Here is a 25,743-nt window from a genome sequence, read left to right as displayed (position 1 = left end):
CTGAGCACAACAAACACCTTTTTGCTAGTCTCTGCCTCTCCATTTTAAGGCTTACTATTGATCCATAAGACAAAGGCATGACAGAAAAATATGGGGATGGGGAGAAGAAATTAAGTGAAAGCAAATAACTCCTGTATGAGACTCTATCAAAGCCCCTCTTTCTACTCATCAGCTTTTGTTGAGGTTATTTTACTTGCATTTTTTTCTAAAGTACTAGAGAAACAGCAGGAGTAAATTGGTATGTTAATCAGTACACTTGAGGTTACCTGCTGGGACTGTCTACATCAGTGCTTCCAGTTACTGTTCCTTCCTCTACATGACATTTGATGTACCAGTAACTCAAAAGGTAAGAACATAACATAATAACAAATTTCTAGACCGCATAACCCTAAGTTAATTGCGGTTAACAAAAGATTATGCTATGAAAAATACAAAGATAATGTAATACACTGAGATTTAGTTAGCCAAAAATTTAGAGAAAAGAAAAGTCTTCAGAAGTTTTCTATAATGTGTATAAGATGTAGATCTAATCAATAATGAAAGGATGGCTCTCGTGTTTTTAAAAATATGTACAGTGAGAAATGATTATGGTATTCTCCATAAGAATTGCCGCTGCTGGGTCAGACCAGTGGTCCATCATGCCCAGCAGTCCACTCACGCAGTGGCCCTCCGGTCAAAGACCAGCGCCCTGAGACCAGCCATACCTGCATATGTTCCGGTTCAGCAGGAACTTGTCTAACTTTGTCTTGAATCCCTGGAGGGTGTTTTCCACTATGACAGACTCCGGAAGAGTGTTCCAGTTTTCTACCACTCTCTGGGTTAAGAAGAACTTCCTTACATTCATACGGAATCTGTCCCCTTTCAATTTTAGAGAATGCCCCCTCGTTCTCCCCACCTTAGAGAGGGTGAACAACAACCTGTCTTTATCTACTAAGTCTATTCCCCCTTCAGTACCTTGAATGTTTCAATTATGTACCTTCTCAATCTCCTCTGTTCGAGGGACAAGAGGCCGAGGTTCTCTAATCTTTCACTGTACCCTATTTAGCCCGACAGTTGTTTGCTTTGGAATTTGGCATCTATCCATACTGACTAAACCACTTTTTTGGGTATAATGCTTCTGTTTCCAATACCTGCACAGTTTATTCTAACAGCATGTCTCCCCGACCAGGGGTTGGCAACCTTTTTACAGCAAAGAACCAATTTATCCAAAATGTTTGAGCAAAGTTTTACAAAGATCCGCAAGGTGTACAAGTAGCTTCTCTCCCTTCCAACCATTTTATAGGTCTCTTGTGATTGCCCAGGAAACCCCTAACCATTGCAACAAAGATGTTGCAAGCTGCTTTCTTCCTTCCTAGTTAGCATCTTGGGAAATTATTTGCACTGTATCTTCTTTATCTGTTGTCCAATGACATCAATTTTGACCTTTGCTTTAGACAGATTAGGGAAGATGTGTTGAAGGCACTTGAAGGCTGCTGACTTCTTTATCTAGAGCTCTGACAAATTGTTTCATTAGGCTCAATTTGATGTGCAGTGGTGGCATCAGCACCTTCCAGGAGTCCACCAGTGATTCCCATTTAACGTTGTTTCTACCCACAGAGAACTCGGACCGCTGTGGCCAGTCCCGCTTTTGGTAGTGCACCTTTGTGTCCCTGCTGTCCCAAAGGCAGAGAGAACAGGGAAACCTGGTAAAACTGCCTTGAAGACCCATTAGGAATGCCACAGTTTTGAAGTCTCCGATGACCTCCCAGCCATACTTGTACTTCAAAGCGCCTAGTAAGGTCTTGATGTTGTTGTAATTCTCTTTGAAGCAGCATGGCTTTGATGCTCCTGGATGAGTTGTCAATGAAGAGACGCTAATCTTTTGGGTTACAAGCGATTCATATTGCCTCAAACAGACTTGTCACAATGCAGCAGAAGCAGTGCCCATCTTGATAAGTAATGATGATGAAAAAAGCTTGATGACACTTTCTCTGATGTGTAACTTGCACACTTTCATCCAACAAGTTCCATTGCTTGAGCCTAAACGTCAAAAGGGCCCCTAAGTTTACTCAGCTTGGAATCAATTTGGAAATGTTCTGCAAACAAAAAAGGTAAATTTCAAAATATCATGCCCTGGTCACAAAAGCAAAGTTTGAAGGGATGCTAGCCATTTCCTATACTTTTGTGATATTGGCAATTAAGAACACTTATTACCCAGGAACAAAAATAAAATAGTGCTAATTTTGAAAACTCAGCATATGATGTACACTGGGTATTTCTACAGATGTTTTATCAGGTAACCCACTTGCATGCATGCATATCAGGAACTAGTGCTACCCGAGTCACAATTTGAATCGATTCACCTATTCAGTTTGGCCAAATCAATTCATATCAATTTGTTTAGGCAAAAATTGGACTCACCGATTCAGGTTTTCCCTCTGCCAGAGTGGGGGTCTGGGGTGCACCCAGGGTCAGCGTCGTTCTCCAGAACTCCTTCTTCTTCCAGCAGCCCTCACATCTGGCCTTATCCCTTGCACCTGCACCCCCTTCAGCAGCGAAAGCGATTAAGACAGCTGTTGGCATCTGGGCCTTCCCTCTGCAAGACCCACCTGCTTTGTTTCAACTTCCTGTTTTTACATAGGCAGGACTCGCAGAGGGTAAGGCCGATGCCGGCAGCCTGTCTTAATCCCTGCCAAGTTGTCAAAGAGAGCCACAGGGAAGGGGAAAAGGCTGTGAGTGGCTGCCAATTTCCCAGAGAATTACGTTCAAAATTATTTTTCTTGCATTCGAAGTACAATCCAATCATTCCCCCTTGTTTAGACTTTTGATCCCATACGAAGCCTTAAGGTCACTTCGATCATCACAGCAACTTCTTCTTACAATCCCCTCTGTTCGACAGCTATTCTATGACAACACGCAAAACTATTTACTCAGTAGTTGCGCCCACTCTATAGAACTCTCTCCCCATGGCCCTGAGACAGGAAACTAACACTAATAATTTCAAGTCCAAGTTAAAAACTTTTCTCTTTAAAGACGTGTGTGAGACCTAGACAAAGGGCACATCCCAGACTACCTCACTCTACCATTTCATTTTTATTCTTAGCAATGTAACGCTACTCATTATCCTTTTGTATCATATTTAGTCAATAGAAACTTTTACTATATATGTCACTACCACCTATTTTTTTTTTTAAGAATTAAAATTTGAATGATGTAAATCGCTTTGGAATTTAAAGTGGTATATCAAGCCATAATAAAACGTAAAACTTGAGTGCACGGGGGAGGGTCAGATGGGGGAGGGGGGAAGAGAGGAAGGAAAAATGTCATACTTTGCTGGGGGAAAGATGTAGACTACAGGATGCAGAAATAAGGGAGGGGGAAATAATCTGAAAATAGAGACAATGACACAAAAGAAAAGGGCAACAGGTATACAGAGGGGAAATCCTGAAAGGGGGTAGACAGGAACACAGAGGGAGCAATGCTGAAAGGGGGGAGAGTACGTACTAACACACAGGACGGCAATGCAAAAAAGTCCTACATAATGACTGATAGGTTTTAAGCTCCCTGCCTTAGAAAGTACGTGTTTGCCAGCCCTAAGTCAAATCACTTAACACAAAAGGAATAGCTAAGAATTATATAGATCAGGGGTGTCCAACCTTTTGGCTTCCCTGGTCCGCATTAGCCGAAAAAAATGTTTCTGGGGCCGCACAAACGCTGAAGCAAGACAGAAGAGGGAGCCGTCAAGACGGTAAACACCCGGGGGCAGCAGAGGAAAATACCGCATCGCCCTCAATCATAGCTGCACAAAATACTTCACGGGGCCGCATGCGGCCCTCGGGCCACAGGTTGGCCACCCCTGATATAGATCTTGAACAAATCTCTAGCAAAGGAGCAAAATCCTAGGATACAATGCTAACTGATTATGAGGCAAAAAAATGAAAGAACCGATGTCTGATATAGTATAATCATTTGAACACTTATAGCCTCCCGAGCCTTCAAGAACACAGCTAAAAAAAAAACTGGGCCCCATCAACCAAAGCAATGTTAAGGTTTTATGGTTACAGATCATTGTTGCATCTTCACAAGTTTTGATTATGGCTGCAAAACAGAGAAGAGATGTTAGGATAAAATGAAAGAGCTGCTCCTTGACAGTCTCACTAAAGGCAGACAGACATGTTAGATTTAGAACTTTAAAAGTTCCAAGACCACATCAATTTGGCTATAGCCAGAGTGAGAATGGGTCACAGGTGGTGATGAGGGCAAGTGCAACAGTAAGGTGGTGGTACTACTACTATTAATTATTTCTATAGCGCTACCAGACGCACACAGCGCTGCACAGTCACAAAGAAAGAAGAAAATAGTCCCTGTTCGAAAGAGCTTACAATCTAAACAGCCAAGACAAACTGGATGTCATGGATACAGTTAAGGGGAACGGTTAATCAGCTGGCTGGGTTGGAGGGCAGAGGACTAGGGTTAAGGATTGAAGGTTATATCAAACAGGTGGGTTTTCAGTCTTCTTTTAAACAAGGTAAGGGAAGGGGCTTGGTGAACAATTTGGGTAATTTATTCCAGGCACAAAGGAAAGGAACAAAGTCTGGAATTGGCAGTGGAGGAGAAGGGTAAAGCTTATTTGAGGAACGGATTTCTCTGGGAGGTATATAAGGAGAGAGAAGCCAGGATATTGAGGGGCAACAGAATGAACACACTTGTAGGTCAGCAATAAGATCTTGAACTGTATGTGATGGCAGATGGTAACTAAGATAAGATACAGAAGCAATAAGATGGGGAGAGGAAGTTAAAGTGGGCGAATGTGTGAGATTCCAAAGTGTGTGACATAACCACAGAGGGTATTGGGATTAGAGAGCAGAACAGAAATTAATGTGTGTGAGGGGGGGAGTGCTTACTTGTATATTGGGAAGAGGGTGGGAAAAGTAAAGGGCAAGGCACAAGGAATGGTACAGGAGGCATTGAGCCCTCATCATTCTTGTTTGAGAGGTGAGGAATATATAAAGGGCTACCAGAAACCTAACCATATTTGTGAACCACTGTTCTAGATCTTAGATCCTTAAAAAGGAAATGCAGAAAACTAGTAAGCAATGGGCTAGAGCCCCTCTCTCTGCTCTACCTTCTCTATTACTTCTATGTACTATCTATATGTTGTAGCTCTTTTCCCTCTGTTTTATGATTAGTTTGTAAACTGCTCTAATTGCTTATCCAAAGGGTGGTATATTAGGAAACTCCTAACTCCTCTCACCTTGAGTTCTGCATCCTCAACCCTATGTGTCATGTCTGTCTGTCTGTCCAAGTTAGATTGTAAGCGAACCAAGCCTTCCTTTTTTGGATGTTATGGACACCATATTCGTTGTGAGGGAATAGCAAGAGCAAAATATGCTCAAAAATGCATGGACACACAGTAGATAAATATGAAGGAGACAGAGATACTGGAAAAACCAGTGAGGACATGGTAGGACGATTCAGATACTGGTAATGACAGGATACGATCTTGAAAGAGGCTTTTTGATATTTTGCATTCTGATTTGTTGGCTCGTGTGTCACATTTTGTGGTTCCTTTATATTTAGCGGCAAATTCACTTCGTAGAAATATCCCCTAGCCCTAGTATACTTAACACCATTACTCTTGCTCATATCCACAGTAAGAACAACTGTTTATTAGCTGACTGCTCACAGTGCATTCTGCTAATTTCTCTCCTCCTCCTCAGCTGTTCTCATTTGATAATATGAATATGCCACCAAAATCAGAACAGATGAGGAAGGACTGGCAAGCCTTCTTCCAATGCCCTCCTCCCTGGGACAGTTTCAATGTGACAAGCCAAGCAAACAAAAATCCAGTGTGAAAAACATGAGATGGCTAAGCAAAACAAGTTTAGGTGGCCTAGTTGCATAACCACAGTGCTGGTGGTCCCAAGCAGATCCTGTAGTGCCAAGTCAATGACTAATGTGTTCAGAGGGAGGCATGACAAGACAGCTGTGCTCTCCACTTTGCCCTGAAATAAGTAAATTAATACAAGCGAGAGCAGCAGCTCAATCAGCTTTCCTTGCTAGGTGTTTGCCGATTATGGCATATCAATGAGAATTAAAATAGCAGGAACAGTCGTTTAATAGCTACAATACATTTACAAATTCCATTCCCATTGGTTTAATTTTGGAATCTTAAAAATCAATTTTCTTGCCAGAGATTAGATTTCTCCATTTGTAAATTGGTCTGCTTGCAGCACTGTTCACTAATGTGGCCAGCATGGGGAACAGTATAGTTTCAAAGTACGTGGAAAATGTGTGCAAGTATACTGGGATATACTATAACTAGATAGGAGTTTGTAATGGAATGTGCGCTCTACTCTACCTCTCTGCTACAGATGGAATACAAGACTCAGAAGCCCACCCGTGTGTTTACATACTGCTTTAGTCATTTAAGCAGGTTTATCAGCCAACATATGGGCACAGTGCCATGTAGCAGCTAAAATACTCATATTTAGATGCTAACTGTGTGCTAGGTTTAAGAGACTAGAAGACAGATTAGAGAAGCCGTTTCAGTTACAACAGCTGACTAATTCAGGTCTTGTGATAAACTGGTAGCCATACTTGCCTTCTCACATCAAAGGACATGAGCTCCCACTGGTTAAACTGATGAGGAGAAAACAGCTCATCTGTTAACACTGTAAAATGTTGATGTTTTCAAGGCAATAAAATAGCCAAATGAAACCAAGAAATGGTCCAATAAACCATTTCCAGCGGTGTATGAAGATGGTGAGGGGAAAAAAGAAAAGAAATTCTTATTCTTCGCGGAACAGAAATGGCAAATTGTTCTTTTGTAAGCAGTTTTCTGACTGGTTGCCCAGACTACAGTTGATCTGTTATTGCTCTGTCAGGTGACAGAAAATATGCTCGTTCTGTAGCAATCCTTTGCAGATATTTACTTCTTCAAAATAAGTACCAATTTAAAATCTGCTCCGTTACTACTGTCTGCTGCTGTGCAAAAGCTTTAGGATCCAAGGGACTGTCTATGAGAGCAACATTAACTTATTTTCCAGTAGTAAGTCGTCATATTCAGTGTCATTCTGCTTGCCAGCTGACTGCACAGCTGAAGAGTGTCTAGCAGCTTACTGTATTAACAGAGCATTTCAAAAAGCCCTTTTCAGAGAGCACAGAAACCCAACAAATCAAGTGAGAATTTGATGCTTCCAGCCCCCCTTTTATAAATCAGCTTTGTGTTTCACAGGCAAATTGGTTCTGATCTAACATCGCAGACTGCTAAATGCAAGAAACCTGCAAAGGGACCCTGATCAGATGCACAAATACATAATCACTGTACCACACAGATCAGACCCATTAATCAAGACTATTGAGACAATACAGGAATTTTGATGAGAAATCTCAGGACTCCCATAATTCCAGTGGCAACACAACCAGTGTATGTTGTTGCACTAAAATCAGTAAAAATAAAATTTAAAAACCTCTGAAATTCGTTGTCTGAGAATGTGGTGAAATCAGTTAGCTTAGTGGGGTTTAAAAAAGGCTTGGATAATTTCCTAAAAGAGAAGTCCATAAGCCATTATTCAAATGGTTTGGGGAAATCCATTGCTTATTCCTAGGATAAGCAGCATCAAATATGTTTTACTACTTGGGATTTAGCTAGGTACTTGGGAACTGGATTGGCCACTGTTGGAAAGAGAATACTGGGCTTGATGGACCTTCGGTCTGTCCCAGTATGGCAATTCTTATGTTCTTACAAGTTACACAGCCCCTAAGAGGAACCAACACGTCGAAACAGATTTGCAGATAGATGAAGGCATCTAAAATGGGTTTTGCAAATTCCCAAGCATACCTCTTCAGAGCCGTCTCTATCACCACAGGTCACTTCTGGTGGAAAAGAAGAGGCAACCCTCCCCCCTGATCTGAACGGAGGCCTGCAAAACCTCACTGGATCTCCTGGTGATAGCATTGGAGAAGAGGGTATCCCTTGACCTTCCAGCACCTTGGAAGGGCAACAGCTCTTATTTTGACAATAATAAGTATAATCCTTGATACAAGCTGACTCTCAATGTCCATACCTTACCTTGTTAGGGAGCTGCAATAGCCAAACCTGGAGTGTTTCCCACTCAGCCTGAAAAATACAGAAAGCTGAAGAGACCTATGTGGTGAGCTCCTCCTTGGGTAAATCCTCATCTTCCTCTGGAGACAGATCTCACCCATCTGTGAAAACATCCTCTAGAAGGGAGCCCCTCCTACCTTGGTGTCTGCATCCTCCCTATCCCATTCCCAGACCTCCATACCTTCCCAGGTTGTGTGGAATTTTGGTGGTCTGGTGGCAAAATGGTTGCCATTCCTGCCACAATCAGTTCCCCTGAGGAAGGTCCAGCAACTTATCATCAGATAAAGCAGTATTGCAGGGGCACACACCATCAATGGAATAGTAGGAACTAGTCACACTAGTGACATGCTGCCATTCACATGCCTATAGTATCTGCTGCCCGGCATGAGCACTGCTACTACTGCTAAAAGCTCTGCCTTTTTTTGTCTGAAAGGGCACACTCACCTCCACTGTCAAAGACCCCCTTGGAATTAAAACCAACTGGCTTCATAAGCTAAGTCCATGGGCTGGAACTTGGGGCCACAGTGTTAAGCCTTTCCAGATCAACCAGGGAAAGATATGTGGACTGATCCCTGAGAGCAAAACTCAAACTAAGGCTTAATTTCAAGGGCTACAGGTTATGTACTGCACCCTGGGGAGATGGATCTACTCAGAGAAAAAATAAAAGCCTACTTCAACCAGATGCTGGAGGCAGAGAAATACTGCAAAGTTCCAGACTGCACCAATCACTATATTGGTAATGCCACAAAATTCAGATTCTTTGCTTCCACCTGCTGGTAGAGCAACATAACCTATGGGCTGGTCTAGCAGGATGAAAAAAGTTTTATAAACCATTTTACTTATGAATCATTATTTAAAATGGTTCACAAAAAAAATAAGATAACCTTTCTGCCCTACTACGGAATCTGGGCGCCTTCCAACTATTCCGAAAGCATCTAAAAACTAGGCTATTCACAAAAATATAAGGCTCTCTTCTCCCCCCCTATACTCAACCTCCAACCCCATTATGCTGCTCCTTCCTTATATTAAGCTTTTGTAAATCGTGCCGAGCTCTATAATTATGGAGAGGATGCGGTATATAAACTTAAGGATTAGTTTAGTTTGAAAATACTGTATAAGATAAGAGGAAAAAAAATGACATGTATACATAAATCTCATCATCAATGATCAAAAACTAATAATCAGGGAATAATAGGTTTTTAAAGATGCTTTATGTATGCTTCTTTGTTCTAATTATTTCAGCTTGCTGGTTTTGTATTCACTTGTCACTAATAAAAAAGATTTAAACTAAAAGCTTTCCTAAACTGTAGGAGGCTGAGACATTATCTCAATTCTAATAATTTGTTCTAGCACTCTGGGGCAACTACACTAAAGGCTAGGGTCAGTATATGTCGCTTAACAGTATTCTATAAAAGGGAGCTCCAGGATATGTGCAGTTTTGGTTTTTTCCTTAATTGTCTCACTTGCTATTAAGAATTGTATTTTTATACCTGCCTTTCCTAAAGGCTCTGTAGGTCATAAGAACATAAGAAGTGCCATCTCCGGAACAGACCCTAGGTCCATCAAGTCCGGTGATCCGCACACGCGGAGGCACCGCCAGGTGTACCCTGGCATAGTATTAGTCCCCATATCACTCTAAGCTTCTCATAAGAGATGCACATCTAGCTTACCCTTACCTATGTCACCTTAAGCCACTCATAAGGAGGTGTACATCTAACTCTTAAACCCTAGAACAGTGGAGAGCATTCCAGGTTTCCACCACTTGTTGCGTGAAGCAGAACTTCCTGATATTTGTCCTGAACCTGTCCCCCCTTAGCTTTAGTCCATGTCCTCTTGTCCTTGTCACATTGGACATTGTAAATAGATTTTTATCCTGCTCTATTTGGTCGAATCCTTTCAGTATTTTGAAAGTCTCGATCATATCCCCTCGCAGTCTCCTCTTCTCAAGGGAGAATAATCCCAGTCTCTTAAGTCGTTCCTCAAATTCCAAGTTCTCCATGCCCTTTATTAGCTTAGTTGCTCATCTCTGCACCCTCTCGAGTACTTTTAAATCCTACTTTAGGTATGTAAGTCATGTGTGTAACGTCGTATTATACCCTTATTTGTTGTTAAAAATTATTTTAGCATTGTATATCGCCTTGAATATATGATTAGGCAATTAATCAAACTTTTAAATAAACTTGAATAGCATGTAGCACTGGAATCCGCACCCAGCTTCAGGCATGCAAGTTAGGCACACATCCGCATTATTCTGGAACACTGCACACATTTTAAAGGGTTTGCCCCTTACCCAACCATGTCCCACCCATCGTTACATTCCCTTTTCAGATATCATACAGAAAAACTTAGGCGCTATACTGTAACTGCATGCTGATCTTGCTTTTTTGGGGCTATTTTGGTGCTTTCCTTCTGTTATGCGCTATGAGGCGTGGAAAAAAGCTTTACACTCCTCCCTCAAAATTTCGTGGAGGTTAGGGGCAGAGCTGGCCGGCGAAAACTGGAAATTTGCGAATAACTTTTGGACTGGCTCTGACCCAACCCTGCCTCCCTCCCAGCATCCCAGACCTTACCTGGTGGTCTAGCGGTCTTTCAGGACAGGAGCAATCTTCCAACGCTCCTGACCCTTGCAGATCATTCATACAAAATGGCTGCCGTGAGTTAGTCTCTCGAGCGTAAGAAGATCGCTCCTGCCCTGAAAGACCGCTAGACCACCAGGCAAGGTCCGGGAGGCGGAGGGGGGGTGATTCCGGTTTTAGGAAATCGCGAGTCCTAAAACTGCGAATCAGGAGGGGGAAGTGTATAACCTTAGGCACCCTATATCAAATGTCCTAGTCCACCTCAAAACCACGTTTAATTGTGTGGAAGAAAGTATTTCTAAAAATTCTCCTGTGCTAATCTCAAAGTTATAAAAGGAATGTGTGTGCACAGAATTTCACCAAGAATAACATAAAAGAACACAGGACCTCAAATATTGCACAAGAATGGAAGAATGTTTTAGCATTCACCCATTCAACCACTGTACATGCTTCTCACTGTCTGAAATGCAGCAGATTATAATATTAGAGACATCCATAGCTTAAAAATGCTTCTGTGACCAATACACTAATATTAATTTTGTATACATGGAGAAAACATGCACAGTATGGCTCATGGAATTCTTTCCAACCCAATGTGTGTGCTTTCTGTGTGTCTGTATTTAGGAGAGGAGATCAAAGCAGAAAATATTTCTTGGGGAGAACCAGCTCCAAACTGTATTGCGATAATTTTTTTTTTTTTTTGGGGGGAGAAGATTCATTTATCTTATGCCTCCTACCAGAGGCAGAAATATCACTTCTGTGGCACAAACTTCCTTCAAAACCCCTTTTCCCATTCCTATGACTAAAGCTACCATCCAGTCCTCATCTCCTCTTTCTTCCTATGAACTGGATCCTATTTAGTTTATGCTGCTAGTTACAATGGAGTACAGATCCAATGGAGTACAGACTCTCTTAAACAGAGAGTACAGCAAATATAAGTTTTCAAACTCCAAAAATGCCCACAGATTACCTATCATTCTACCTTCCAAAATATTAATTCTGCTGATTTCTAAGGAAAAAATGCAAGCAGGCTGGCTGGCAGTGCTAACTTCCTAATTCCTGAGCACATCTGACAAAGTTCCTCTAACATGTGGATACAAAGTACCAGTATGTACAATGTTTCCAACACATACAAACTAGGGTTGCATATTAATCACAATTATTATGATTACTGAGTTATTAATTGCAATTATAAAAATGAATCATGATTAATCATTAATCAAGTGTTGCAAACCTTCTCCCTCCCTCCTGCCTTACCCCCACACAGACTATTGTTTCTCACTCCCACCCCAGCTCTACCCACAGATCTCTCTCATATGCATGAACCATATTTGGTTCATACTTCCTGAACATGAACCATATGCTCAGGGAGTGCTAGCACTGGCAGATAGAGGCACGCTGCTGACTTCCTTGCTCCTGAGGCAGTAAAAGGAGGAAGGGGACAGCTCAGGCAGTAGATTTCTTTGACTGGCAGAGCTTCAGCATAGATGCTCCAGCAGAGGCATGATACCTAATGAAGGGAAGGGAGGAAGAGGAAAATGTGCACCCCCCTCCCCCCATGGACTGCTGGCTATACCACATCATTAATTGTGATTACAAATTTTAACTAAAATGCAACCCTAATAAAAACCAATACAATGTTATCATTCTTGAAGTAGTTTTGAGAGTAGAATTAACAAAGAAAATAAAGGAACAGTGGAACAAACATTCCTATGTCTACATCTATGGGATCTGCATATGTGTGGGAGAAGTAGCTGGCATGAGGGGAAGGAGCACTTATGAGCAGTGAGTTGTTTTAATCATGTAGGAGTAATTGTGGGAGACTAGTTCTATCTAGGGTGAAGGAGTTAGCAGGAAGATAGTTTTAGGGAATGGTGGCAATTTAGGAGTTTGCAGGGCAAGCTGTTTTGGGGCTTAGGATAGTATGTGGCAGTTGTGGGAGGGTATTTTGGGGGTGTGGGGGATAAAGGTTTGCATGGTGGTAGGGCAGTTGCAGTTGGAACATAAGAATAGCCTTACTGGGTCAGACCAATGGTCCATCTAGCCCAGTGGGTCTCACAGCAGCCAATCCAGGTCCCTAATACCTGGCCAAAACCCAAGGATAACAATATTCCATGCTAATGATCCAGGGTGTCCAACCTTTTAGCTTCCCTGGGCCGCATTGGCCAGAAAAAATGTTTCTGAGGCCGCGCAAACGCTGCAGCAAGACAGAGGAGGGAGCTAGCAAACCAGTAAACACCCAGGGGCAGCAGAGGAAAACACTGCATCGCCCTCGACACAAAATACTTCAAGGGTCCGAATGCGGCCCTTGGGCCGCAGGTTGGACACCCCTGATCCAGAACAAACAGTGGCTCCCCCTCTTGTCTTTCAATAACAGACTATGAACTTTTCCTCCAGGAAACTGTCCAAACCTTTCTTAAAACCAGCTATGCTATCCACTCTTACCACAGCCTCTATAGTTTAGGGATTTTTAGGAGCACCGCAAAGGTAAGAAAAGTCTCTTCTCCCTGCTGGGCTTTTTTTATGAGAGGGGGGAAAATTTGACCTACAACTTCTTTTGATATGTTGGGTACCAGAAGGAGGTGCATTTTTTGCTCACCTATCTCATCGAGGGGAGGCAGATTAACAAAAATTTGTCAATAATGCTAGCATAGCAATCTATACTAATGCAGGTACCTGTAACCTGAACTGGCCACTGTTGGAAACAGAATATTGGGCTTAACATAAGAATAGCCACACTGAGTTTTACTAGTTCTGGAGTCATCTAGCCCAGTATCCCGTTTCCAACTGTGACTGAACTAGGTCACAAATATCTGGCAGAAGCCCTAATAGTAGTAACAGTCCATGCTTGATTAACCTTTGGTCTATCTACTCTGCGTTGAGATATGATTGAAGTCTACAAAATTCCAAGTGGAGTAGAATGGGTACAAATTGATTGATTTTTCACTCCATCAAAAATTACAGAGACTTTCGAAGTTACCTTGAAATTCTTTTAAAACAAATAGGAGGAAATTTCTTTTCACTTAGAAAATAGTTAAGCTCTGGAACGCATTGCCAAAGGTTGTGGTAAGAACAGATAGCATAGCTGTTTTTTTAAGAAAGGTTTGGACAATTTCCTGGAGGAAAAGTCCATAGTCTGTTATTAAGACATGGGAGAAGCCACTGCTTGCTCTGGATCGGTAGCATGGAATGTTGCTACTCCTTGGGTTTTGGCTAAGTACCAGAGGACCTGGATTGGCCACCATGAGAACAGGCTACTGAGCTAGATGGACCATTGGTCTGGCCCAGTAAAGCTATTCTTATATTCTAATAACTAATATAATCTTTAACACAGGAGTTAAATAACATAACATAAAATTTTATTTGTATACCGCAATACACCTTGAAATTTGATGCAGTTAACAGGAATTAAATAAAAGACCATACGAGACGCGAGGGTACAAGTACAACTCATTCAGGAGCAAGACAAGGTCAGTGTCAAATATTTTCATGGTAATACAACAAAAAAAGAAGAACTCGAGTGAACAGCTTTTGATAAGCGGTACAAATTATGGATATGGAGTCCTAAAAATGGGTGGAGAGAGAGGGGGCGCTAGGTAGTAAGAGTTGTATGAAACTGTATATGAAGCTTTATCATCGTCTTGAAAAGCATGTTAGGCACGCATAGAGAGTACAGGGTTTAATGCTCTACTAGGAATTTATTGAACAAGTATGTTTTTAATCTTCGCCTGAAATGCATGTAGGATGAAGAAGAAACTATAATGGGGAGTAGTTCCTGATCGAGGTGAGCTGCTTGGTAGGCTAGCAGTTTCGTCATGTAAGTTTTGTTTTTTTTAGGTCTTCTATGCAAGAAGGAGTAGGCAAAAAATGGAGTTGGGCGCTAAAGGCAGGTTGGGGAGGTAAACTCAAATACTTCCATCATGTAGTTTGGTAGGCCATAATGGGCCTTATATATGTCATGAAGCAGCCCGTTTTGAATAATGAGCGGGACTCGACTGGAAGCCAGTGCAGTTGCTTGTAGTAAGGCGCAACGTGGTCAGTTTTCCTTAGGCCGAAGATAAGGCGCACAGCTGTGTGCTGAATCGTTCAATATATGTTGCAGTGTTTCTTGGGACATTAGATGTAGATGAGGTTGCAGTAGTCTAGCATGCTGAGGATCAGGGCTTGGCATAGGATTTGGAAGGGAAGAGTGTCAAAGTAGGACCGTGGTTTCCAAAGTGCTGCAAAGCCTTTGCGAACTACAGGATTTTGATAGTAGGCTGAAGCGGAAAGGTATTACCCCCGATAGTGATGTTTTCCTCATCGAGGTTTGAGGGGCTTGCAAGAAAGAACTTTGTTTTTTTCTGGTTTAGTTTCAATTTGTGTTCCATCATCCATTCTTCCATTGTACAGATAACCTGTTGATTTGCTTTAATTCTTTTGAAGCCAGAGTAGTGTGAAAATACACCTATTCTCCTCACTGCTCTGACCCAATCCTATGCAGTCACCTGCATGATATTGATGTCTATGACCCACTTCCACGCAGTCACCTGCATGATATCTATGTCTCTGTAACACTGCTAATATTATGTAAGCTGCAATGATTCCTAGCCTACATTTGCAGGATACAAAAGTTGGTATGGTATGGTATTGGGACAAGGACAGTGATGTTGTCGGAGTTGAGGCTAGGTGGTTTCCTAGCGAATATAAGTAAATGTTAAACAGAATCGGGGACAGTGAAGAACCTTGCAGAAACTCCTTAGGGAGTGGTCCGGACAGGGGAGAGTTCATTGTCGCAGAAGACTTGGTATGAGCGGTTTTTTTAGAAAACCCCTGAACTAATTCAGAACAGTTCCAGTGATGTCAATAGCGTCCAGGCATGAAATAAGTATGTAATGGTTTACTAAGTCAAAAGCGCTGCTTAGGTTGAATTCTAGTATAAGAGCACTCTATCTTCTGTTGAAAAGTTGGTGGATGTCATTCATTAGTGAGGCTAGAACCGTCTCTGTGCTGAATAGTGGCTGAAAGCCAGACTGGGAGTCATGAAGTATATCGTGCATAATGTATGCAAAAAAGTACTTCCTGCACCAACTGTAATGCACACAGTTTAGCATACCTTGTTACATCAGTCCCTCTATCCTTAAAACTCTTGGAGTTTTGTCAGTCTTAGTATTACAACCTTTGCTGAGAGGCAATTCCAGGCATCTACCACCCTCTCACTAAACTAAACTAAACTAAACCTTAAGCTTATATACCGCATCATCTCCACAGAAGCGGAGCTCGACACGGTTTACAGGAATTAAAAAAGAAGGGAACTCCAAAGGAGCCTCCCTCCAGTTTATTACCCTCTGACTCCAAAGGGCTCACAATCTACATTTATGCCTAAGGTAATGGATGGTTATGCAATTTGCCTAAACTCATACAGTAAGTAGTATTAATGGGATTTGAACCTAGGCTTCAGCTCACCATAATCACATGACATCCAAATATGTGACTTGAGGTTGGAGTAGTAGCTATCTTTCCTGCTGAGAATTCAGGGACAGACTTCCAGGTCCAACAATATTGCTTTGTTTAACCCCCCCCCCCCAAAAAAAAAAAAAAAAAAAAAAAAAATCAATAAATGCAACAACAAAATACCAATACCCATAGTTCTTAAGTCCAGCCTAAAGTTTTGCCACTTTCTTATGGAAGTATGTGTTGCTGGTTCTGATAGCTTTATAAGAATTTACTTCAAGAAAAGAACTCAGCAGAACAGTTTCAGCTGCTAACCTGCCAAAGTTAGAGTCGTCTTACTTTGTTATATATAATCCTTGGAATGAAGTAACAAAAGAGATTAGTGTTTTGCCTGAAAGCTCAGTTTTCATCAAGGATTCCCAGTTAGAGGTTTAGGAGCCCATGTTTCTTCCATGCCCCTTTTTTTCCAGTACAAAGTTTGTTTTGAACAAAGGTCAAAAGGAGATCTATTTTTGTGCATCAGAAGTAAAACAGCAACAAAGCTATATTATCCATGAACAGCACATATTAAAAAGAAGCTAAACTGTAAGTTCTTTGGGGCAGACATATGTGAAAAAATACTGTAAACCACTGTCTTGAGCTAAAATTAGAAAAGGCGGACTAGAAATACAAGAAGAAAGTTGAAAGAAAAATACAGTACTGGTACTTGAGACATTTTATAATCAGAAGAAAGTCAGAAAAGAGCTCACCAAACAAAGGCTGATGAGAGGACACCATCTTACAAATGAACCTATGGACCCGTGCTCTTCAACAACTTTATAAACGATCTGGACATAGGTACGACGAGTGAGGTGATTAAATTTGCGGACGATACGAAGTTATTCAGAGCAGTGAAGACACAGGGGGATTGCGAAGATCTGCAACGTGACATACTCAGGCTTAAGGAATAGGCATCAACATGGCAGATGAGGTTCAATGTGGATAAGTGTAAAGTGATGCATGTCGGTAACAAAAATCTCATGCACAAATACAGGATGTCCAGGGCAGTACTTGGAGAGACCTCCCAGGAAAGAGACTTGGGAGTTCTGATCGATAAGTTGATGAAGCCGTCCACACAATGTGCGGCAGCAGCAAAAAGGGTAAACAGAATGCAAGGAATGATAAAGAAGGGGATCACGAACAGATCAGAGAAGGTTATCATGCCGTTGTACCAGGCCATGGTACGCCCTCACCTGGAGTACTGCGTCCAGCACTAGTCGCCTTACATGAAGGAGGACTACTCAAAAGGGTCCAGAGAAGAGCAACTAAGATGGTTAAGGGGTTGGAGGAGCTGCCGTACAATGAAAGATTAAAGAAACTGGGACTCTTCTCCCTCGATCAGAGGAGATTGAGGGGGGGACATGATCGAAACATTCAAGGTATTGAAGGGAATAGACTTAGTAGATAAGGACAGGCTGTTCACCCTCTCCAAGGTAGAGAGAACGAGAGGGCACTCTCTAAAATTGAAAGGGGATAGATTTCGTACAAACGTAAGGAAGTTCTTCTTCACCCAGAGAGTGGTAGAAAACTGTAACGCTCTTCCGGAGTCTGTCATAGGGGAAAACACCCTCCAGGGATTCAAGACAAAGTTAGACAAGTTCCTGCTGAACCGGAACGTACGCAGGTAGGGCTAGTGTCAGATTGGCAAAGGGTCAGGTTGGCAAAGGGTCACGAGCGGAGTTCCACAGGGGTCGGTGCTGGGACCGCTCCTGTTCAATATATTTATTAACGACCTGGAGGCGGGAACAAAATGTGAGGTTATTAAATTTGCAGATGACACTAAACTATACAGCAGGATCATAACCATGGAGGACTGCAAAGACCTTCCAAAAAGATCTGACAACGCTGGAAGAGTGGGCCAAAAAGTGGCAAATGAGCTTCAACATAGGGAAATGCAAGGTCATGCATATTGGGAAAAAGAACCCGATGTTCACTTACAAGATGGGGGGATCACCGCTAGGGGTGAGTAATCTTGAAAGAGACCTGGGAGTGACGGTGGACACAACATTGAAGGCGTCGGCGCAGTGCGCCACAGCCTCAAGGAAAGTGAACAAAATGTTGGGTATCATTAAGAAAGGTATCACAACCAGGACAAAGGAAGTCATCCTGCCACTGTATTGTGCAATGGTGCGCCCGCACCTGGAGTACTGTGTCCAGTACTGGTCGCCGTACCTCAAGAAAAACATGGCGGTACTTGAGAGAGTCCAGAGAAGAGCAACTAAGCTAATAAAGGGTATGGGGGACCTCTCATATACTGACAGACTGAAAAAGCTGGGGCCTTTTTCCCTAGAAAAGCGACAACTCAGGGGAGACATGATAGAAACCTTCAAGATCATGAAGGGCATAGAAAAAGTGGACAGGGGCAGATTTTTCAAATTAAGGGGAACCACAAGTACAAGGGGGCACTCGGAGAAATTGAAAGGGGAAAGGTTTAGAACAAACGCCAGGAAGTTCTTTTTCACCCAGAGGGTGGTGGATACATGGAACGCGCTGCCGGAGGATGTGATAGGCAGAAGTACGCTACTGGGCTTCAAAGAAGGTCTGGACAGGTACCTAGAGGACAAAGGGATTGAGGGGTACAGATAGGAGTAGGGATAAGGTTATAGGGACCACTGTTCAGGCAGCCGCGGGAGTGGACCGCTGGGCAGGATGGACCTCTAGTCTGCCCCAGCGAAGGCAACTTCTTATGTTCTTACTGGTCTTTGACCAGAGGGCTGCCGCGTGAGCAGACTGCTGGGCACGATGGACCACTAATCTGACCCAGCAGCGGCAATTCTTATGTTCTTAAAATAAAAAACAGGGTGATTCTTTGATAGATGAAGGAGTGAGAACGTACATGTCTGAAATCAGCTGTGTTGTCAAAATATTTTAAATGGCCAAAACATGTGCTATCATGCCTCATGATTTACATAAGAAATACATCACTCACTGTATTAACTATTTCTATTTGTACTTTTAAGCTATTTAAGAACAGGCTTACAAATCAAAAGGGAATGGGACTTGTATATGCCATTTTGTGATTACACATTCAAAGCAGTTTGCATATATAAAGGGACTTATTTTGTACCTAGGAGAATGGTGGATTAAGTGACTTGCTCAGGGTCACAAGGAGCAATGCTGGGATTTGACCCCACAACCTCGGGGGGGTGCTGAGGCAGCAGCTCTACCATTTGACCACTCCTCACCTGAAAGCCAAACGTTAAGTCCATTTGTGACACAATTTTAATATTGCAATGCAATCAAGGAAATTTTTTTCTATCGGCAACCATGAGCTGAAAGTGCAAAATATACTATCAAGGCCGATATAAAATATATTGGGCTAGGCAAACCTTCATTCTTGTGTTCCAGCCCCTTGTCTCCTGCTATCAATCATCTAATCTAATCTAAACCTTAAGTTTATATACCGCATCATCTCCATGAGAATGGAGCTCGACACGGTTTACAAGAACTTAAAATAGTGGGTAGAGAAGAAGAAAAAGGATTACATGAACTTATGTGTAGAAGGGGGGAGAGAAAGGGGGGAAGGATAGAGCTACAATTTGCTGAAAAGCCAGGTTTTCAGTTGTTTGCGGAATAACTGAAGGGAGCTCAGGTTCCGCAGCGGGGTGGTGAGGTCGTTCCAAATACCTGTGATTTTGAAGAGAAGGGATTTTCCCACTTTGCCTGAATAGTGGATGCCGCATGGAGAGGGGAAGGCTAGTTTAAGCCTTTGGGCAGTTCTGGAGGAGTCGGGACTGGAGGAGTTGAAAGACAGTGGGATAAGAGGAGGCAGGATTCCGTGAATGATCTTGAAAGCCAGGCAGGAACATTTGAAATGGATTCTGGAGATTATTGGGAGCCAATGAAGTTTGGCAAGGAGTGGGGAGGCATGGTCAGACTTGCGTTTTGAGAAGATCAGTTTGGCTGCAGTATTCTGGATTAGCTGGAGTCTTAGAATACTTTTTTTTGATCGATTTAAGTAGATGGCGTTGCAGTAATCTAGTTTGGAGAGGATGATGGATTGGACAAGGATGGCAAAGTGCTGTTGGCTGAAGTAGGATCTAGCTTTCCTCAGCATGTGAAGGCTGAAAAAGCATGATTTTGCCAAGGAGTTGAGGTGGTCATTGAGGGAGAGAGAGGAATTGATAGTGATACCAAGGACCTTGCATGAGAACTCGAGCTGTAGTGTATCGCCTGTGGGTAGTGTGAAAAGTGTGGGCAGGTGTTCGAATTTTGGGCCAAGCCAGAGTAGTTTTGTTTTAGATTCATTTAGTTTCATCTGTACCGAGAGGGACCAGGCACGGAGTCTCATTATGCAAGCTGTAATGTTTTCGTGGAGGTTGGTGAGGTTCTGGTCAGTCTCAAGGAGGACAAGGATGTCATCTGCATAAGTGTAGATTGTTTCCAGGGGGGATAGTTGAAAGAGTTTCAGGGAGGACATGTAGATGTTAAAGAGAATAGGGGAAAGGGGTGATCCTTGAGGGACACCGCAAGATGGAGTCCAAGGAGTGGACATGGTGCCATTTGTGTTGACGGTGTAGGAACGGGAGCGTAAGAAGTTTGAGAACCACATTAGGACGGTGGAGTCAATTCCAATCTCGGAAAGTTGGTAAAGTAGTATGTCGTGATGGACGACATCAAAAGCAGCGGAAAGATCGAATTGTAGTAGGACAGCGAATTTGTTACGTGAATGTAGTTGTTGTACCTTTGAAATTAGGGAAACTAGGAGGGATTCAGTGCTAAAGCAGGGTCTGAAGCCATGTTGGTAGGGGTGAAGAATGGAGAATCTCTCGAGATAGGAGGAGAGCTGGGTAGCAACTATGGTTTCTAGAAGTTTGGTAAGTAGAGGGATATTTGCTATGGGACAGTAGTTTGATGGTAGGGAGGGGTCGAGATCGGCTTTTTTCAGAATAGGTGACAAGGCAATGTGGCCCATTTTTGTGGAGAACAAGCCTGATAGTAGAGCAGAGTTAACGAGTCTCGTAAAATCTGAGTAAAATGCTGTCTGAACCCTGCCACCACCACCACCATTCATACTGATAAACTGTGCATCCTGCAGATTCTTTGGCGTTTTTGTGGCTGTCTGGACTGTTCTTTTCTGGACCCTGCTGTCCCCAAGCCATTCTGCCTAGTTCAGTTTGTACTCTTCACCATCTAAAGCAGTGGTTCCTAACCCTGTCCTGGAGGACCACCATGCCAATCGGGTTTTCAGTACAGCCCTAATGAATATGCATGAGAGATATTTGCATATAATGGAGGTGACAGGCATGCAAATCTGCTCCATGCATATTCATTAGGGCTATCCCAAAAACCCAACTGGCCTGGTGGTTGGGAACCACTGATCTATAGCACACCTACAGAAAGAAATACAAACTACAGACATAAAAGCACCTGAAGCCAAAAAGCTCATGTCTAGTATGTAAGCAAAGTTTACTTTCTCTCTCAAATACACAAGGGCAGGGCAGCATTCTTGACCTTACTAATGATGCGTTCATTTAGCGTCTGCCTAAAAGTTTCCGGTGGTCACTTTTAAATGAAATGTTTTTGATTATCGGTCCTCCGACTCTCCCTCGCCCTATACAATTGCCTTAAAACGGTTTGCTTCTCTTTTACCGCGATTCCCAGCCCAACTCTGCCGTACAACATAAACAAGCGCCTTTCCCAACAGCATCAGCTGTTCGGCGGGCCCCGCCCCCAACTCGTTTCCGGGTAGTAACAGAGCAGCCAATCAGAGGCGAACCTCCATGCCCGAGGCCTTGCCTGCGAAGACTTTCCAAAACAAGCAGTTCATTTACACTGGACGCTCGGGTATCCGACCTCGCTAAGAGTGCAAAAGGGAGGAGAAAAAATAATAATAAATTCCACTCCACAAAATGCCTATTTGCAATCCCGAAAAGAGGCTGCACCAGCCAGTCATTTGAAGAATCACCCTGCTCCTTTATCATCACGTCGCCATCAGGAGATAAACATCTTGCAAAACACAAGTTTAAAATTCGCTGCAAAAAAACAAAAGCAACCAATGCGTTAATTCATTATCGATCAAAAAGTTCCAAACATGTTCATCCCAAAGCCAGAGATACTGGTTCACGACTCATCATTACTTGCAGGCGTGGTTTATTCGAGAGATTTAATAAGCAGCCTTCCAAACTATATTTTCATGCAAATCTTGCTACACAAAGAAACCACCACCACCCTAAACTATTTGGCTATTTTTGGTACCGACCACAAACAACCAGAAAATAGGCCACATGCACGACGAACGTTTTACTAATCCACCAAAAGGCAAGAAGGATGAAGGAATTGTACGAAGGGAGAAATAAAAGAAACTAAATAGAAGCAAAACACAGACATTCCTATAGACTCGCTCTCACCCCAGTAGAGCCACAAACGGAATCCTAAAATAAATAGCAGCACAGGTTTGACCAAGCAAAGCCAGAAATATAAAAGACACAAGGCCTAAGGCACAGAGGAGAGAGAGAGAGAGAGAAAAAAAAAAAAGCAGGGCCGAGAGAGAGACTAGGCCTTACCAGGAGGAAAAAAAAAACACAACACAAGGGGAGCAAAAATTAAAATTCAACAAAGCTTCCAAACTTTGCCTTTCAAAACATAAAACACCCCCCCCCCCCCCCAGAAAATCAAATTACAGGATCAAGGTATTTCTTTGCACCATCCCAGATTTCTTTTAAAAGGGAAGATTTTAGTCTAAAAAACCCTGTTTGGGAAGGGTGTCAAGGCCTCGATTTTACAAAACCATCACCCCCAAAACCCACCATAAAACCACACAACCCTACTGGGATCAACAACCAGGATTAAAGTCATTTTAATCTAGGCTTCTCCCTTCTCCCTATCCCCCGGTCATAAACAATTCTAGATGCAAACTGATTTTCCACAAGGGAACGAAAAGTAGGTGATATTACGTGAACCCGGATTGTTTTCTACACTTTTTGCAACGTTAAGATTAAAATTTGAGCTTCTTTAAAAAACAAAGTAAAATGCCTCTTTTGTGACAGCCTCTGGCAAATTTGAAGATCTACCAATACTGCTTTTTAGAAGCTATAAATGTGTGTAATTCTAAACGTGCATAAATATAGCTGTACCGTGACTGGTGTCGTTTTCTAAAAAAAATCAAACAAACCTAAAAAAAACGACACCACAAGCACCTTGCATCTCGATGCCTTCTATAGACTAACTCCATTGGGTTTATTAGTTCCCAAATCTTTCCTGGAATTAATATTACATCAACGTCTGAATTAGCAGTTATCATAACAAACCCTTAAGCAGAAGGGTTTGGGTTTATTTTTTTTCTAAAAATATCTGACAAACCATATTGAAAGAACTATCCTCCACTGGTGCATAAACAAATGCTCAAAAAAACACACACAGAACTTTTTCTGCACCAACTCGACAGAACAAAAGAGAATTAAATACTTCTCCAGTGCAATAAGCCCCCCCCCCCTCGGCTTTGGAAACAATAAGACTTGGAACAGTTTGTTTTTTTTGAAAACTAATGTTTTGGGGTTTAAAATATATCGTCCCTAATTTTTTTTTTTTTTTTTTACAGATTTGGGCAGCCAAATATCAAAAATACATTTTTCGAAGAAAAAATAAATAAAGACACAAAGCCACAGAGCATAAGGAGCCACCAGTGACTAGTTATATAAACAGAAACCCTTCTGGAAGGAAAAGGTTGGGGGAGGGGGACACGTTCGAAAGGGATTTTTTTTTTAATATAAATCCGCTCTTTTAAAACGTTGGGGAGGAAGGTTGGGGGGGGGTAATCAGGGCAGTCGTATCTAGAGGGGGGGGTTGAGAAAGCCTTTGGGAACTCGCCTTAAAAACTCAAAAAAGTGCAAAAATGAGCAATAACAGGCCACAAAAGCCCCCCCCCTCCTTGACTTGTCAAAAAGGATTCTGTACTCCCCCCCTCTCTTCCCTCCTCCACCTGCCCGTGACTGACAGCAGGATGAGGGGGGGGGAGGCATCTTAGCACCTTTCCCAGCGCCAGGTGCTCCCCCCTACCTCCCTCCAAGCAGGAGGGGGGGGGTCGTGTCAGGCGAAGGCAGCCCCTTCCTCACCAAAAGGATACAGTTTCACCACATCGGTGTCCATCCGCCTCTTGCCCGGGCTGGGAGAAGACATGGCTCTGCCCCTCTTGTTTTGTTATGCTGCCCCCCCTCTCTTTTTTTTTTCCTCCTCTCTCTCTTCTTTAATCCGACGCCGCTCGGGCTCCGGCTTCGTCTCCCTCCGGCCGCTCTGAACCCCGGCTCGGGGGGGGGGGTTCCGCCTGTCTCTCTCCCCCTCTCCCCGGAGGAGGGGGGGGAGGGGGGCTCACAAGACACCGCGGACCCTGCGGGGCCCGGCTCCTCGGCCCGCCGCTGCAGGCGCTCTCCCCGGGCGGCGCGGGCCCGTGACGGGCCTAGGCTGCCTGCCTCGCTCGCTCCGTCCCCGCCGCGCTCGGCACACTCGCTCCCCCCCCCTGGTCCCCCGTCTCGCTCACGGCCGCTCGCGCTCTCCCTCTGTCACTCTCTCTCTCTCTCTCGCTCTCGCTCCGCTCGTGACGTCAGCGATAGTTACGTCGGAGGCGCGCAAGAAGGGGCGGGGCCGGGGACGACGTGACAGGCGGGACGGGCTCGCGACGGGCGTCTAGGGGGGGAGGTCACGTGGGGCGGAGGGTGCTTTCGAGGGTCGGAGTTGGGGGGGGCAGGTGGGACGGCGCGCGCGCTGATCTGAATAGACGGGATGGGCAAACTGTGCCCCTGTTGCTAAGCAAAAAAAAAAAAAAAAAAAACGGCTTTCATCTCTTTCAAGTTCCTCCGCGTGGCTGAGAAACTAGTTTGGGAAATAGGGACGTCCAATGTGCAAAAAGCCCCGTTTGATATTTATAGCAAAAATTTTAAAAAAAGATTTAAACCACAGGAATTTATCAAATTATCTAATCCTAAAGATTTTAAAATTTTACTAGGCTTTTTATCTAAGACAGAATCTATCACTGCATTAAAGTCCCCTGCCAAAATTAAATTGGAGGAAGATGATGGTAAAATTATTTGTTGAAGGTTTTTAAAGAACTCAGACTGATTCGAATTAGGTGCATAAATATTAGTTTGAAATATCAATAAAGATTTATAAAAAAAAAAAAAAAAGATTTTTTTTTCACTCACTCTCTCTCTCTCATGGATATCTGTTTATTTAAAAAAAAAAAACACACACTCTGACACCCCCTGTGTTGATGACTTTACACATAACAATAGCCAGTGGTCCATCGAGCTCACTATCCTGTTTCCACAGTGGCCAAGTCCAGGTCACAAGCACCTGGCAAAAATCCCCCCAAAGAGCAGCAACCAATCCCAGGGCAAAGCAGTGGCTTCCCCCTTGTCTGTCTCAATAGCAGACTATGGACTTTTCTCCCAGGAACTTGTCCAAACCTTTTTTTTTTTTAAGCCCAGCTACGCTAACCACTGTTACAACATTCTCTGACGATGAGTTCCACAGGTTAACTTTAGTGGGGAAAAAAATTTCTTCCTATTGGTTTTAAAGTAGGGTTACCATAAGGTTACCAGATTTTCCATCTGCTAAAAGGGAACGTGTGGCCCATTCCACCCTCAGGCCTGGCTCATTCCGCTCCCCCCC

The 25,743-nt window shown here is 43.1% G+C and overlaps 1 protein-coding gene across 1 annotated transcript in view; it reads right to left on the bottom strand.

Annotated features, from left to right (window-relative positions):
- Positions 1–24,716, bottom strand: part of UBE2H (ubiquitin conjugating enzyme E2 H) — a 100,304-nt gene extending 75,588 nt beyond the window's left edge. Inside the window, exon 1 of the mRNA XM_033958141.1 lies at positions 24,203–24,716. Coding sequence (XP_033814032.1) covers positions 24,203–24,255 — 53 coding nt within the window. The 5' untranslated portion in view covers positions 24,256–24,716. The remainder of the gene's footprint in view (positions 1–24,202) is intronic.
- Between the last annotated feature and the right edge of the window lie 1,027 nt (positions 24,717–25,743).

Source organism: Geotrypetes seraphini, chromosome 9 (genome assembly GCF_902459505.1).
Source record: "Geotrypetes seraphini chromosome 9, aGeoSer1.1, whole genome shotgun sequence".
In the NCBI taxonomy this organism is placed as follows: Eukaryota; Metazoa; Chordata; class Amphibia; order Gymnophiona; family Dermophiidae; genus Geotrypetes; species Geotrypetes seraphini.
Note: the sequence above shows the minus strand (reverse complement) of the source record. Positions and strands in the feature narration are given on the sequence as shown.